General features: G+C 39.2%; 1 protein-coding gene across 2 annotated transcripts; it reads right to left on the reverse strand.

Moving 5' to 3' along the window:
- Nucleotides 1-78: 78 nt before the first annotated feature.
- Nucleotides 79-12,788, reverse strand: LOC109964482 (adenosylhomocysteinase 2-like). Of its 2 annotated transcripts, XM_020607801.1 has the most exons (16): nt 12,438-12,788; nt 9,717-9,805; nt 9,238-9,381; nt 8,554-8,654; nt 8,166-8,268; nt 6,892-6,986; nt 6,511-6,617; nt 6,304-6,420; nt 5,248-5,311; nt 4,816-4,904; nt 2,915-2,985; nt 2,628-2,722; nt 1,643-1,741; nt 993-1,061; nt 551-629; nt 79-251 (listed from the first exon to the last, which is right to left on the reverse strand). In XM_020607801.1, the coding sequence occupies exons 1-16, from the start codon at nt 12,635-12,637 to the stop codon at nt 94-96; spliced, it is 1,680 nt and encodes a 559-aa protein (XP_020463457.1). In that variant the 5' UTR covers nt 12,638-12,788; the 3' UTR covers nt 79-93. The 2 variants fall into 2 exon arrangements, with proteins under 2 accessions (XP_020463457.1, XP_020463456.1); XM_020607800.1 differs by lacking the exon at nt 12,438-12,788 and having other exon boundaries at nt 9,238-9,366; nt 9,717-9,798.
- Nucleotides 12,789-13,534: the final 746 nt, after the last annotated feature.

Raw genomic sequence — 13,534 nt, forward strand, 5'->3', positions numbered from 1 at the left:
ATTTTATGACTGCTGGTCTCATAAAATAAGCATGATAAGTATTATAAGGTTAAAAGTTATTAAACAAAAAGTCCACAGATTAACTGATAATAACTATATTTTACATAAAAAACTTTTTGAAGCCTTGTACCTGTAGTAGTTGGGTTTAAAAGGTCCGTTCTTGTTGAGGCCCAGGTATTTTGCCTGCTCATCAGTAAGCTCTGTCAGATGGGCATCAAAGGTAGCCAGATGGAGACTGGCAACATATTCATCTGTAATACACAGATATGGCTTAGTAGAAACAAGATACACTGCATGCATAAACAAGACAACGCAAGAAATCAACTTGTGTCTCTGTGCAGAACTACGCTGAGCAGTCACAGCTGTGGTTAGATCATCAGTTACAGCAGCATAGAACCATCTTTTAAACTTGTAATCACAAAACCAACATGCAAGGCAGACAAAAAAAATGTATTCACGCACTCCAGTACTACAGCTCAGCCACGAGTAATGTAACTTGTAAGCTCTGAACACTTTAAACACTACAGGTTCAGTATCTATACATCCTCACCCATCTTCTTGGGAAGTAGGTAAACATCCTGATTGTATCGACCCTCGGGAGCATTGTACAACTCTATGAGAGCCAGGGCCTGAAAACAAACATGTATTAATAACACTGTTCTAACACATTATGGATGTAATGAAGGCAAATAAATGCAACTGTGAACTATAGTACATCTGTAAACAGAAGTTGCATGGAGCTGCTGATGTACTAAGATTTTACTTTACTGAAACAAGCTCAGCTCAAATACCTTCTGTTGCTCTCTGGTGTTTTATTACAATATTACTGATTACATTTCCAGGTCAGAAAATGAGCTTATCTGCCAGGAAGGCCAAATAATTACAGCAAATATAAAAGCACCCGATGCAGCAGCCCTTTACACTCTGCTATCTGCCTACAACAATAACCACTGTGTGTTATTAGCTGCTGTCAACATGTAGCAACATGTTACCTGAGTAGTGGCTGTGATGGACAAGACAAAGGTTGGGACAGTGGAGCAGCTGAGGTTAAGGAGACGTCCCTATGGAGGATAACAACATGGGTTCAAGAACACAGGCTTAAATGTGATGTCTTACTGTGTTCGTCTCAACTCATAAACTGATAGTCATTCATTCAGTGTAAGCAACTTCAGTGGTCTGCAGGGGGTGTTAAGGTGGGCCCTCTGGTATGTTAACAACATTTTCTACAAATTGGCTGTTTTTACTAAGCACTCTCTTATTGATAAAAAAAAATCAATGACAGTATCATTATAAAAATATGGCTTAAACAACAAATATTATCAGTGATCTAAAGTTTCCATAATCCACTGCCTGAGTATAATTCATGCATGACAAAGTGACAGTCACTCATTAAGGGGTGCTGCATGTTGTATAGCAACCGCTATACAACATGCAGCATATTTTATATCCTATATTTATTAGTGTTCTTGTGTTTCAGTTGCTTAAAATTGCAATCCAGCCAAATAAGCTAACATCATTTTGTTTTCCACTAATGAGACTAACGCAGATTATTAAGTCTGTTAAAGCCCCAAGACTGCATTTATTACTTGCACATCTGTATTTATGATATATGATTGTAAGGCACACAGACATAATCCATCACCTCAGCTAGAAGTATAACTCTCTTCCCATCGGGCCAAATGATGTGATCCACCTGAGAGCGCACTCTCTCCCAGGTCAGCTCAGGGGTCCGAAGACTTGCCTGGAAAAACAAAAATGTCAGTCACCTTAAAACTGACAGTTGAAAACAATGTCACTGGGCTGCTTTTAAAAACAGTCTTTAGACATTGTTTGAAAGTTTATGCACACTAGTTAGAAATGGGGCAGCTTATATACAATGATCAGCCATAACATTATGACCACTAACAGGTGAAGTGAGTAACACTGATTATCTTGTTACAGTTGCACATATCAGTGTGTGGGGTACATTAGGCAGCAAGTGGACACTCAGTCCTTGAAGCTGATGTGTTGGAAGCGACTGGGTCAGAGCATCTCCCACACTGCAGGTCTTGTTGGGTGTTCCTGGTCTGCAGTGGTTAGTACCTACCAACAGTGTTTAAGGAAGGACAGACAGTGAACCAGAGACAGAGTCATGGACACCCAAGGCTCGCTGAGGTAGATTAAACTTTTAAAAGTCATTCATCCTTTTCAAAAGGTTCCATTTTGTTTGAATCTTTGTTAAAATGGTTGAAAATGAGAACTACTGTACTTTGGTCTCTATGAAGAGAAACATTCGGCAGCTATAGTGGTGATATATCACACCTAGAGTGAGGAGGCTGTTGAATGTGTCTAAACAGTTCTCTCTAACTTGTCCTCACGACCACAGTTTTCACTCCTTTTATATATGTTTTTCTCTGAATGGTCGACACATTTGTGCTCTTCCTGACAGTGTAACTATAAAAGCAAACTGATTCACAGAAGATGCACAGTGAGCTGCAGAGTGACACGAGTGCCACCCAACTGCCACACTGACTGTGTGCACAGTATTAGGCAGGTGGTCATAATGTTATGGCTGATTGGTGTATATAAGAACTCAGTTTCCACAGTAGGTTTAACTCTGAATTCTCCCACTGTAAACACTGGCTTACTACGTCAATCTCAGTATTGGAGTGGCCCATGTTGCAGACAATGGAGCCATTTTTCATTCGGTCCAGCTGATCCCTGGTCACCACATTCTTGTTCCCTGTGGAAACACACAATCATTCACCTTCAGTCAATGTACATCACCTACCACACATCGCAAAGGCCTATGAACTAAAACATATTTATGTCAGAGAGGTGCAGTTTACCATAGACTGAAAGGCTACACAAATGGAATCCTATATCAATGCATGTCAATAAGTAGCTACACAAGCATGACTTTAAGTCGAGTTACCAGTGCATGTGATGATGACATCAACAAGGCGAATGATCTCATTCAGCTTGACCACCCTGAATCCATCCATGCTGTTAACACACAAGTGAAAGAAGAGGTTCAGCATTCAGGCTCAGTGAGGACAAAAATATATATATATATATATATACACAATCATGAAGTGGAACGAAATTTATTGGATATTTCAAACTTTTTTAACAAATAAAAAACTGAATAATTGGGCGTGCAAAATTATTCAGCCCCTTTACTTTCAGTGCAGCAAACTCTCTCCAGAAGTTCAGTGAGGATCTCTGAATGATCCAATGTTGACCTAAATGACTAATGATGATAAATAGAATCCACCTGTGTGTAATCAAGTCTCCGTATAAATGCACCTGCACTGTGATAGTCTCAGAGGTCTGTTTAAAGCGCAGAGAGCATCATGAAGAACAAGGAACACACCAGGCAGGTCCGAGATACTGTTGTGGAGAAGTTTAAAGCCGGATTTGGATACAAAAAGATTTCCCAAGCTTTAAACATCTCAAGGAGCACTGTGCAAGTGATAATATTGAAATGGAAGGAGTATCAGACCACTGCAAATCTACCAAGACCTGGCCGTCCCTCTAAACTTTCAGCTCATACAAGGAGAAGACTGATCAGAGATGCAGCCAAGAGGCCCATGATCACTCTGGATGAACTGCAGAGATCTACAGCTGAGGTGGGAGACTCTGTCCATAGGACAACAATCAGTCGTATACTGCACAAATCTGGCCTTTATGGAAGAGTGGCAAGAAGAAAGCCATTTCTTAAAGATATCCATAAAAAGTGTTGTTTAAAGTTTGCCACAAGCCACCTGGGAGACGCACCAAACATGTGGAAGAAGGTGCTCTGGTCAGATGAAACCAAAATCGAACTTTTTGGCAACAATGCAAAACGTTATGTTTGGCGTAAAAGCAACACAGCTCATCACCCTGAACACACCATCCCCATTGTCAAACATGGTGGTGGCAGCATCCTGGTTTGGGCCTGCTTTTCTTCAGCAGGGACAGGGAAGATGGTTAAAATTGATGGGAAGATGGATGGAGCCAAATACAGGACCATTCTGGAAGGAAACCTGATGGAGTCTGCAAAAGACCTGAGACTGGGATGGAGATTTGTCTTCCAACAAGACAATGATCCAAAACATAAAGCAAAATCTACAATGGAATGGTTCACAAATAAACATATCCAGGTGTTAGAATGGCCAAGTCAAAGTCCAGACCTGAATCCACTCGAGAATCTGTGGAAAGAACTGAAAACTGCTGTTCACAAATGCTCTCCATCCAACCTCACTGAGCTCGAGCTGTTTTGCAAGGAGGCATGGGCAAAAATTTCAGTCTCTCGATGTGCAAAACTGATAGAGACATACCCCAAGTGACTTACAGCTGTAATCGCAGCAAAAGGTGGCGCTACCAAGTATTAACTTAAGGGGGCTGAATAATTTTGCACGGCCAATTTTTCAGTTTTTTATTTGTTAAAAAAGTTTGAAATATCCAATAAATTTCGTTCCACTTCATGATTGTGTCCCACTTGTTGTTGATTCTTCACAAAAAATTACAGTTTTATATCTTTATGTTTGAAGCCTGAAATGTGGCAAAAGGTTGCAAAGTTCAAGGGGGCCGAATACTTTCGCAAGGCACTGTATATATTTTTTTTTTTTTTACTGACAAGCGACTCGGTTCAACTGATAGGCTGGGCTCATTTGTATTACTGCTGAGTAGTTGAGTTTAAGCTGAACTGAATAGTGCAACAATATTTGGTTAGTTAATTAACAAAGCATTGTATCTGGCTTGCTTGAGCAGCTGTGCAATGTTGTTATCCCTGCCAGTCACATTTGTCAACATATTCTGTAATGAGATCATCCCAGTTCTTGTTTATCTCACCAGGCCTGTAGGGCGCAGATGGGATCAATCTCTGTAACATAGACAACGGCTCCCAGAGCTTTCAGAGCAGCACAGCAGCCTTTTCCAACCTGCAAAGACAAAATAATATACTGCTACACATCCTGATTACCTCGACCTTAATAAGGAAGTGACACACAGTATTTAAACACAAACCACCTTAATACAGAACCATCAAGGTTGTGGTTGCTAAACATAACAAGCCCATTAATCTCAATGACCTGCAAACTTTGACTCCTTAACATCACCTAGACTCAACAGTCAGAAGAAAATAAAACCTTGTCAAATGATATGTCTTAGGAGCCCATGCACTGTGTTGTGGGAGCTGTTGGTATCTCAATGAATCATCTTGTATGTATTCACAGCTTTGTGATCACAATTAGTGCAGCATTACTGTTAAAATCAGTATCTCACCTCACCGTACCCACAAATGACCACCTGTTTGCCTCCAAACATCACATCTGTGGTTCTCTTCAAGCTAGAGAGGTTTGAGACATAAGATTAGCACATTTTGTGGAAGTGAGAAACTACCAACCTGTATATGTGCATGTTAAATGATGTGTTTTCTGTAACAGTAAAACTTTACACAGTTCCTGATAATATAACAAGTCTGTGGAAAAATTCTTTACAAAACAGATTCTGTTTCTCTAAATATTCCCATAAACCTAAAGGTTATAGCATGCTGACATTTTGTGCCATAATGTTTAATGGAGTACCTGCTACAAGACCTTGCAGATAATTAATCAGAAGGTCTAGCAATAAATTATGAGGGGTGAGTGCAGAAAGCATTAAAGCGATGCAGTGCTATGCAGACACTGTTAAAGGGTACAAGACTATTCATGCTGCCTTGCTGATAATTAACAGCAGGGTAATAAATATAACAGGTCTGTTCTCAGGCTGCCTCATTGAGTCTTTAGCAGAGCCCAGAGAGTTTGCAGCATAGAAGAGTATTACAAAAAGATACTGAGGTGATATGTGATTAGATTTTATAGATTTGGTGCATAGCAATGTTTCCTGAGCCTGTCCAAGGTCTGTGGTTAAAGAGTGTTTTAATGGTGGGCTTAAAGCAGCTAATGATTCACCGGGGTGAAGTAAAAGCCACACAACTTTTACTTTAAACAACTGAACCAGAGTACTGATTGCAAAGTTCAATTGTATATTTAAAGAACTGGCTGTAATGACACAATTAATGCTGTGAAATTAAGAGCTTTTCACAGTTATCCCTTGGGAGAAAAAAAATACTACTATTTGGATGTGTTGGTGAGTTTATGACAGACTCCAGGCCACATTTGATTTTAACCCTCATGTCAACAGTTTTTCAGTGAAGTACATTCAGGGGCCTTCACTGCATGTTGTATTTCATTCATACCTTTAAGCCACTATAAAGCTTTCCAATAAACAAACCGTTTTTGTGTTTAAAATAGCTCCAGCTTTCCAGTAATCAAATACCTCAAACACAAACATACTCACCCGTCCAGGATTGATTCTCTGCAGCAGTACAGGTTGTCAAACTTCTGCTTTGTCACAGAGTCATTTACATTAATTGCAGGCACACAGAGCTTTCCCGCTTTAGACAGCTGATACAACCTGGAAAGAAGAGGGCATAAACATTTCACCTCATGTTAGTGTATAACTAAATATTAACAGGAAACGCATCTTTATTAGGCAACAAATTACCTGTGTACCCCAGTGACACTCTCCTCTACGATGCCCCTGATCTTCTTGAATACATTAGGGTATTTCTTGTACATCCAATGTGTCAAGTCTCCTCCATCATCAAGGATCTAACAGGAAAGAAGAGAAAGCTAAGATTTTCTTTATAACCATGAGTGAATACATTATAAAGCCTGACACTACTACTACTCTCCTTTTTTGGTACACATCCATTAAAAAAAATTTACCAATATTAAAAACATATACATTGCTATTCATTGAAATAATCTGAAAAGAATGGATGCTCTTATATTTTCATGGGTATATCATTCTCATACAGTATCACAGTGTTATGCTACAGAAACTGGCCCCTCACAAACATAACAAAAGAACATTTCCATATACCATATTAGGCTGCCAGCCCTCAGTGTTGACACAGCGGTCAATGCACCACCAGAAATCGTCCTCGGACTCCCCCTTCCAGGCAAAAACAGCCACACCTGAAACATAACAAGTAGGTAACAGCTTCAGAAATCCTACATCAACAATCCCGTGTCTGTCTACCATTTGGTTCATTCAGTCTACATTTATAGAACATGACAAGGTTCCTTTCATCCCCAAAGCTACTGAATCTGTGACAGTGGATTATTGAGACAAACAGACCAATATGGATAAAAACTCTTAGCACTATAATAATTCTACATTTTATATTATTATATTACATATATTACATATTATATTAATGTAATAGATATTGTGAATATCCTTACAGGGTGTAGGCACAAGTTGGAGAACCTGAAACATAACAAGTAGGTAACAGCTTCAGAAATCCTACATCAACAATCCCGTGTCTGTCTACCATTTGGTTCATTCAGTCTACATTTATAGAACATGACAAGGTTCCTTTCATCCCCAAAGCTACTGAATCTGTGACAGTGGATTATTGAGACAAACAGACCAATATGGATAAAAACTCTTAGCACTATAATAATTCTACATTTTATATTATTATATTACATATATTACATATTATATTAATGTAATAGATATTGTGAATATCATTACAGGGTGTAGGAACAAGTTGGAGAACTGCTCAACAACAATAGGTGTTTGTGCCCTGTACTTTAATAAAAAATGCAAGGTTTTTTTCCAGATAGAACAGCCTGGCATGTAGTAAACTATGTTCGGCAATAACTTACTGAACACTGGAGATAAAACACAATCACCCGAAATTGCAAGAGTTCCACTGAGCAACTCCTAAATCTGCTGTAATCCCTTTCAGCGTGTCAGATCATGAAAGGTCTACTGTGAAAATTTAGTACATACTGTACTTAGACCTTCACATAGCAACCACAGATAAAGGGCTCAAGTAGTGCTGCTCCTCCACTAAACAGCAGCTCTTGTCTGTTCCCATTGTCTCTGCAGGGCTGGTTTTTCAAGGTTTTCAGACATTTCTGAACACTATCCCTTGTTCTAAGACACAAATGTTCACTTGGCAAAGCACAATTCTTAAAACATGGTCTGAGCATTTTGTTACTTGTATTCAACTTGTAAATGTGTGATTTCTGGACTTTAGTAGCAGCAGAGGGCAAAACGGTGTCCATTACCTGTATTCAATATCACAAAAATGTGATGGGAGGGGGTCTGTGTTGGTGTTCTTCACCTTCTCTCCTGCTTACCTGTTTCTGACAGGGCAGCAGCCACTTCATTCTGTGTAGAGTATATGTTACAGGCAGTCCAGCGGCACTGAGCCCCCAGGGCCACCAGAGTTTCAATCAGCACCTGAAAAAGTAAGCCGGTAAAGAAGAAAGTCAAAAAAAGAGCCATTCACTTATCATTTACTGCATTCTGAAAATCAGTCATTTGTGTATTTATCATTCAATAACACAGAATGTTACAATGAAGAATTTTAGGAGTCAGGTAATATGAAGATCCTGTCATGTATGCAGTAGGCAGTGCAAACTCTGTGATAACAATTGACCTAAAAATCCTATCCTGAATAAGAGGCAGAATCACACTACAGCACCTGCTTCGGTGTTGAGGCTTAAAGTCAGAGAGAAATCTTACTGCAGTCTGGGCAGTGATGTGAGTGCAGCCCACAATTTTGGCACCTGCCAATGGTTTCTCACTCTGTGCTCTCTTCCTGAGTGAAAGCAGCGCCGACATATCTGAAAACAAGACGACATAAAAGGGGATGCATGTATGCAGAAGATGATGCAGATGAAACTCAGAAAAATCAAAATGCGTTCTTCTAGGCAGTAATGGTGTTTTAAATCAGAAAGAACCAGAATTACTGCCTCATGGTTGTATGCCTCTGCCAACCAGCTATGGGAATGGGACAGATATGAGGTCACTGACCTTGACCTTTGACCACTAAAATCTAATTAGTTCATCCTTGAGTGGACACTTGTGCCAAATTTGAAGAAATTCCCTCAAGGTGTTCCTGACATAGCGTTCACAAGAACGGGCTGGATGGACAGACATCCTGAAAGCCTAATGCCTCCGGCCATGGCTGTCACCAGAGCAGAGGCATAGAAATGACAAGCTCTCTAAAATATGGCACTAAAAAAATACTGATCTATTTTCCTTTTCTTTATTACAACTATATTTGATCCTATTCATTTTTTAAATGATATGTTTAATACATGCTTACTTCAAAGCATGATGGTCTTTAAGATTGACTGTCTTTTAGATCAACTGGGTAACATTCAAGTGAGACGGTGAGGTAACTTCCCCTCCTCTGTGTCTCACCTTGTTCTGCAATCTCAATCTCACGTCTGCCAAATTCAGCCTGCTTGATGTTCTTGACACAGAAGTCAGTGCTGCCATTGGAGTTGACCTGGGTTTTCTCCCGTGGTGAAGTCTCATCATCAGAGCTATCTGTATATGATGCAGCTGTAAATCAAGGTTTTCAGAGAACTTGCCAAATTAAGGACACAGAAATGAGTGAACAGAAGATACAAGACTTAATGAGAATTTGAAAAGGTGCACAACAGTGTTCCTTTTATTCAAGACTTGATTCATTTTAAGGAACCAAAATGTAACAAGGACCAGAAAAATAAGCATTACCAGACAACCAGAATGCTTTAAGAACATAAATCACACTAAAGTACAGTATACTGATATTTTACATAAAATAGAATTGAACTGAATTGAAATAATATACTGTATATATAATACACCAATCGAACTCTGGTGCACACACGTCTCAGGCTGTCTCTCCTTCTTACCAGAGCTGTAGCTGTCTGTGGATGACTGAGAGATGGAGCGGGACAAGGAGCGACGGCCCGCCTTGGTGGGGGAACTGCTGAACTCCTGACTGGATTTGCTAAAACAAACAAAAAGTCATGTTACAAGCTGCATATTCAGTCCTTTCATGCAGGGTTTAAACTGGAGTCAGTTTAAGCAATTAAAACACTGATATAACTGTTCAGCTGAAGGATGGGTAGAATTTTTTTTTTTAAAAGAGCACTTCCAAGTCTTCTTTGGACAGAAATGGGAGAAATGTTTTTGTTTGGGTCTTGCTTGAGGTCTTGTTTACATGGCTTTAGCCTTGACTGGATTGGGATGAAGTGAAATGATGAAAAATTAAGCTCTTTGTTAAAAATGCTGCCAACATGACAATCCTAATCAAACTAATAAGCTTATTTTGTTATATTGCCAAAAACAGTTATCTGGGTCCAGCTCAACACACACTGTGCTTATCTCACAGTGACTGATGTTCTGAAAAGCCGGCTCCATCTGACTTGTGATTGTGTAACAACTGTGAACATCCCCTCAGTTCACCATAGCTTTATTGCAATCCAAAACTTCAGACTGATTAAAATCACAAAAAAATGCACACAGCCTTCAAGCCTGAATTGGCTTATTTAATTGCCCTTTAAAGACATTACTGGAACAAATATTATAAGAGGGGACTGATAAAAGTACCCTAAAATTTGACGAACCCATCTTTTGAGAATAACCACCACATTAAACCCATACATAACATGACCTCCAACCTAATTACTATGTATAATCATTTGTAAGCTTGTCTCTTAACCATTAATACCTAAATATTAACTACAGAACATACAGTAACCCTTGAACTAAAGATCTGTAGCATAACAGCCTAACAAAAGCTAACCGTTTCTGTGGAAACTGAATAAGTAGTTCCTCTTGTGACAATTGAGCCTGGATCACAGAAGGCATAAAACCACACAGACACAACAAACGGTACTCTTTCTATCTCGAAAATAGGCTGGAGCTACCTTTGACCACATACTGTATGAGTGATGAAAGTAGCCTAAATTTATCAGTAACCTTTCTTGCTCTTTCTAACAAACATTACCACAAATTAACTCCTATTTACAGTAGTACATTATGGAGAAGCTCAATAATAACCCTTTCATCATGCTTCAGATTAAACATTTTTTTCTGATGGATGCTAGTGAAAGAGTTAACTATACTGCCAAGACCACACTTCTGTTTCATTATTACTAAAATACATCCACCAATACCCGCCCCTTCTATCAACATTTCCCAAAAGTCAAGTGAGCACAGCAGATTTCATTCTAAAAGCACACCTTTACATTCAAACAAAAATAACCATATGCCGGTTTATTTTGGTCCATATAATGCAATCGAATGGCTGCTGTGACACTGAGTCCCTCCCAAACACAGAATAAGGATGTGAAAGAGTTGGTCTGTAAGGAGACTAAAGGCTGAATCTGGGGCTGAGAGTGCTAAGACACTGCATTTGACAGATTCCTGGTCACAGTTGAGTGACATGCTAATCCCATGTAAAATGAGATTTGAAAGTGCATTTTGTTCAAAACTGGTACTCTTTTGTTCACTCCAGCTTCAATAATGTGCGCAAATACATACTTTCCATTCTCACCCTCCAAAGAAAGCAAAGTGCAGCTCTTCCTTGTTCCTTGATAGTATCTGTTAACATCCTTGTTTTGTGTTACAGGGAACAAATCATACTGTTGTTTCTTTGAGGTGGATAAGGTCCTGAATTAAAGCAATTTAGACAGATTTTCTGTCTGAAAGGAACTATGAAAAAAAGAGAACAATGGAAGTTGTCTTTCTGTTTAAGATGCACAATTGTTAGATTGAAATAAAATATTTAAATAAAGTATTTCAGACACATGTGGAATATGACCAATGTGACTCTTCATTGCTGATCTACTATTACTTTATAATACTTCTGAGCACACACACACACACACAACTTGGCCCACATTGTCTCTTTTGACTATGTCACCTCCTGTCTTAACAGAGTGTAATAAAGCCAAACTTAAAATCCCTTTATCCATTTTCTATGTTATATGGATAACTGTAAGTGCATGTCTTTGTTCAAATGACAGTCAAAATACAAATACTGAAAAAGGTCAGCACAGCAGTTAAAGCCGAGGTGCTGAAACAACTTGCACTCATCCAACTGTAAGTGATGAATTGAGCTACATTTCTCAGTTGGCACTGAGATCCTGAGACTAAATGAAACCCAGGACTAAGTGAAAGTTTGAGTTACAATACAGATTAGTCATTTTGTTTTGTTAACCAATAGATCCTTGCTGGTGTATTGGTGTAGGCATGGGGTAGCCTATATTTTGCTTTGAATGAAAATTCAAATAGCCTACCTTAAAATTAATGTAACATTTCTTTAAAAGGGAAGGATCAAGACATATGCTATATATATTTACTAAATAACTAAAGGGTGTCATTTATCTGATATTCTGTGGGGATTTACGAGGTAGACTGTGGGCATGAGTGTTATTTATTGTAAGCAATGCTGAATTTCCTAGCTGTATACACCCCAATGAAACAGGTTACAGCATCAGATGAGGTACGCCACGGTTATTACCGAGAACATTCAAAGCATTGTATACATTTACCAGGCTGTATAATGTTCTATAACGATGTCTTAACACCTAGTTAGCTAAATCTCAACCAAGGTGCCTTTCTGCCGACTTCGCTGAAGTCTTACCTTTTTCACTGGTTTATGCGTGGGCACAGCGCTGAAGGCGGATGACAGCTCTCCCATGTTCAATTCGCTATTCTTGCTTACGGTCATGGCTGAATATTTTTCCGCTACGTTTTCGCTCTCCTTCACCTCTTTGCTCGCCTGCTTCACCTCCAACTTCCCCTCTCCGACTGTGTCTGACATGTTGAAGGTGGTTGTCTAACGTTACCTGGACAGGAACAACCGCTGAGTCTAGAAACGTAAGATGCTAACTGCTGCTAGCTGGCTGCTCTGCAACAACGAGCGGAAAAGAGCCTTTCAGATCACGTATATGTAAAAAAAAAAAAAAATAATTAAGCAACTGTCTGTGTATGCTGTCCTTTGATTTGGCCCTGACAAATATCGTCAGATTGTAATGCTGCGTAGAACACAGCCGCGTTGTTTCCCTGTCACCCGGCTGAGTAAGATTGTGGGCGTTAACTAACGGAAGGGGGCGTCTAATCTATTAAGGTGCGTTCACTGTAAAAGGGACAACAGAGGTATAGAATGACGCCTGTTACACTGTAGGCTGTCAGTCAAAATTAGCAGGCTAATTTTCGCTAATGTATTGTACCATGGTTAATATTAACTGCGCTAAAAGCAAATACATTGTTTTTTAATTAAACATTGTTTACGCACTTTATCCACTTTTAGTCTAAGCGTAAACATATTCCTATTCCACGTTAAAAACTAATATTATGACATAGGCTGCAGTCCCAGCTGCATAATATTCTGTTAATATACTGTACTTAGATCTGTAATGACAGGTGGTGACCATGGGGTGTCACTCTCGGGAGACACATAAGGAAATGCTATATTAAGGTAGTACACCTCAGAGAGAGAGGACGTGACGTTTACGTTGGTCTGTATGGAGACAAGAAAATAAAGAGTCCGAACACTGAGAACTCACGTTGGAGTGGACTAATTCTTTTATGTCTGTTGGGGGCATACACAGACATTACAAGATCCATTGTAGATAGCCTACTGTCTTGTAACATGGATAAATAGACAAATTATGATTCTGGAAAACTTCTGACAGTTTCAAAATTTAGATTATAAGAA

This window comes from Monopterus albus, unplaced genomic scaffold, assembly GCF_001952655.1.
Source record: "Monopterus albus unplaced genomic scaffold, M_albus_1.0 scaffold89.1, whole genome shotgun sequence".
In the NCBI taxonomy this organism is placed as follows: Eukaryota; Metazoa; Chordata; class Actinopteri; order Synbranchiformes; family Synbranchidae; genus Monopterus; species Monopterus albus.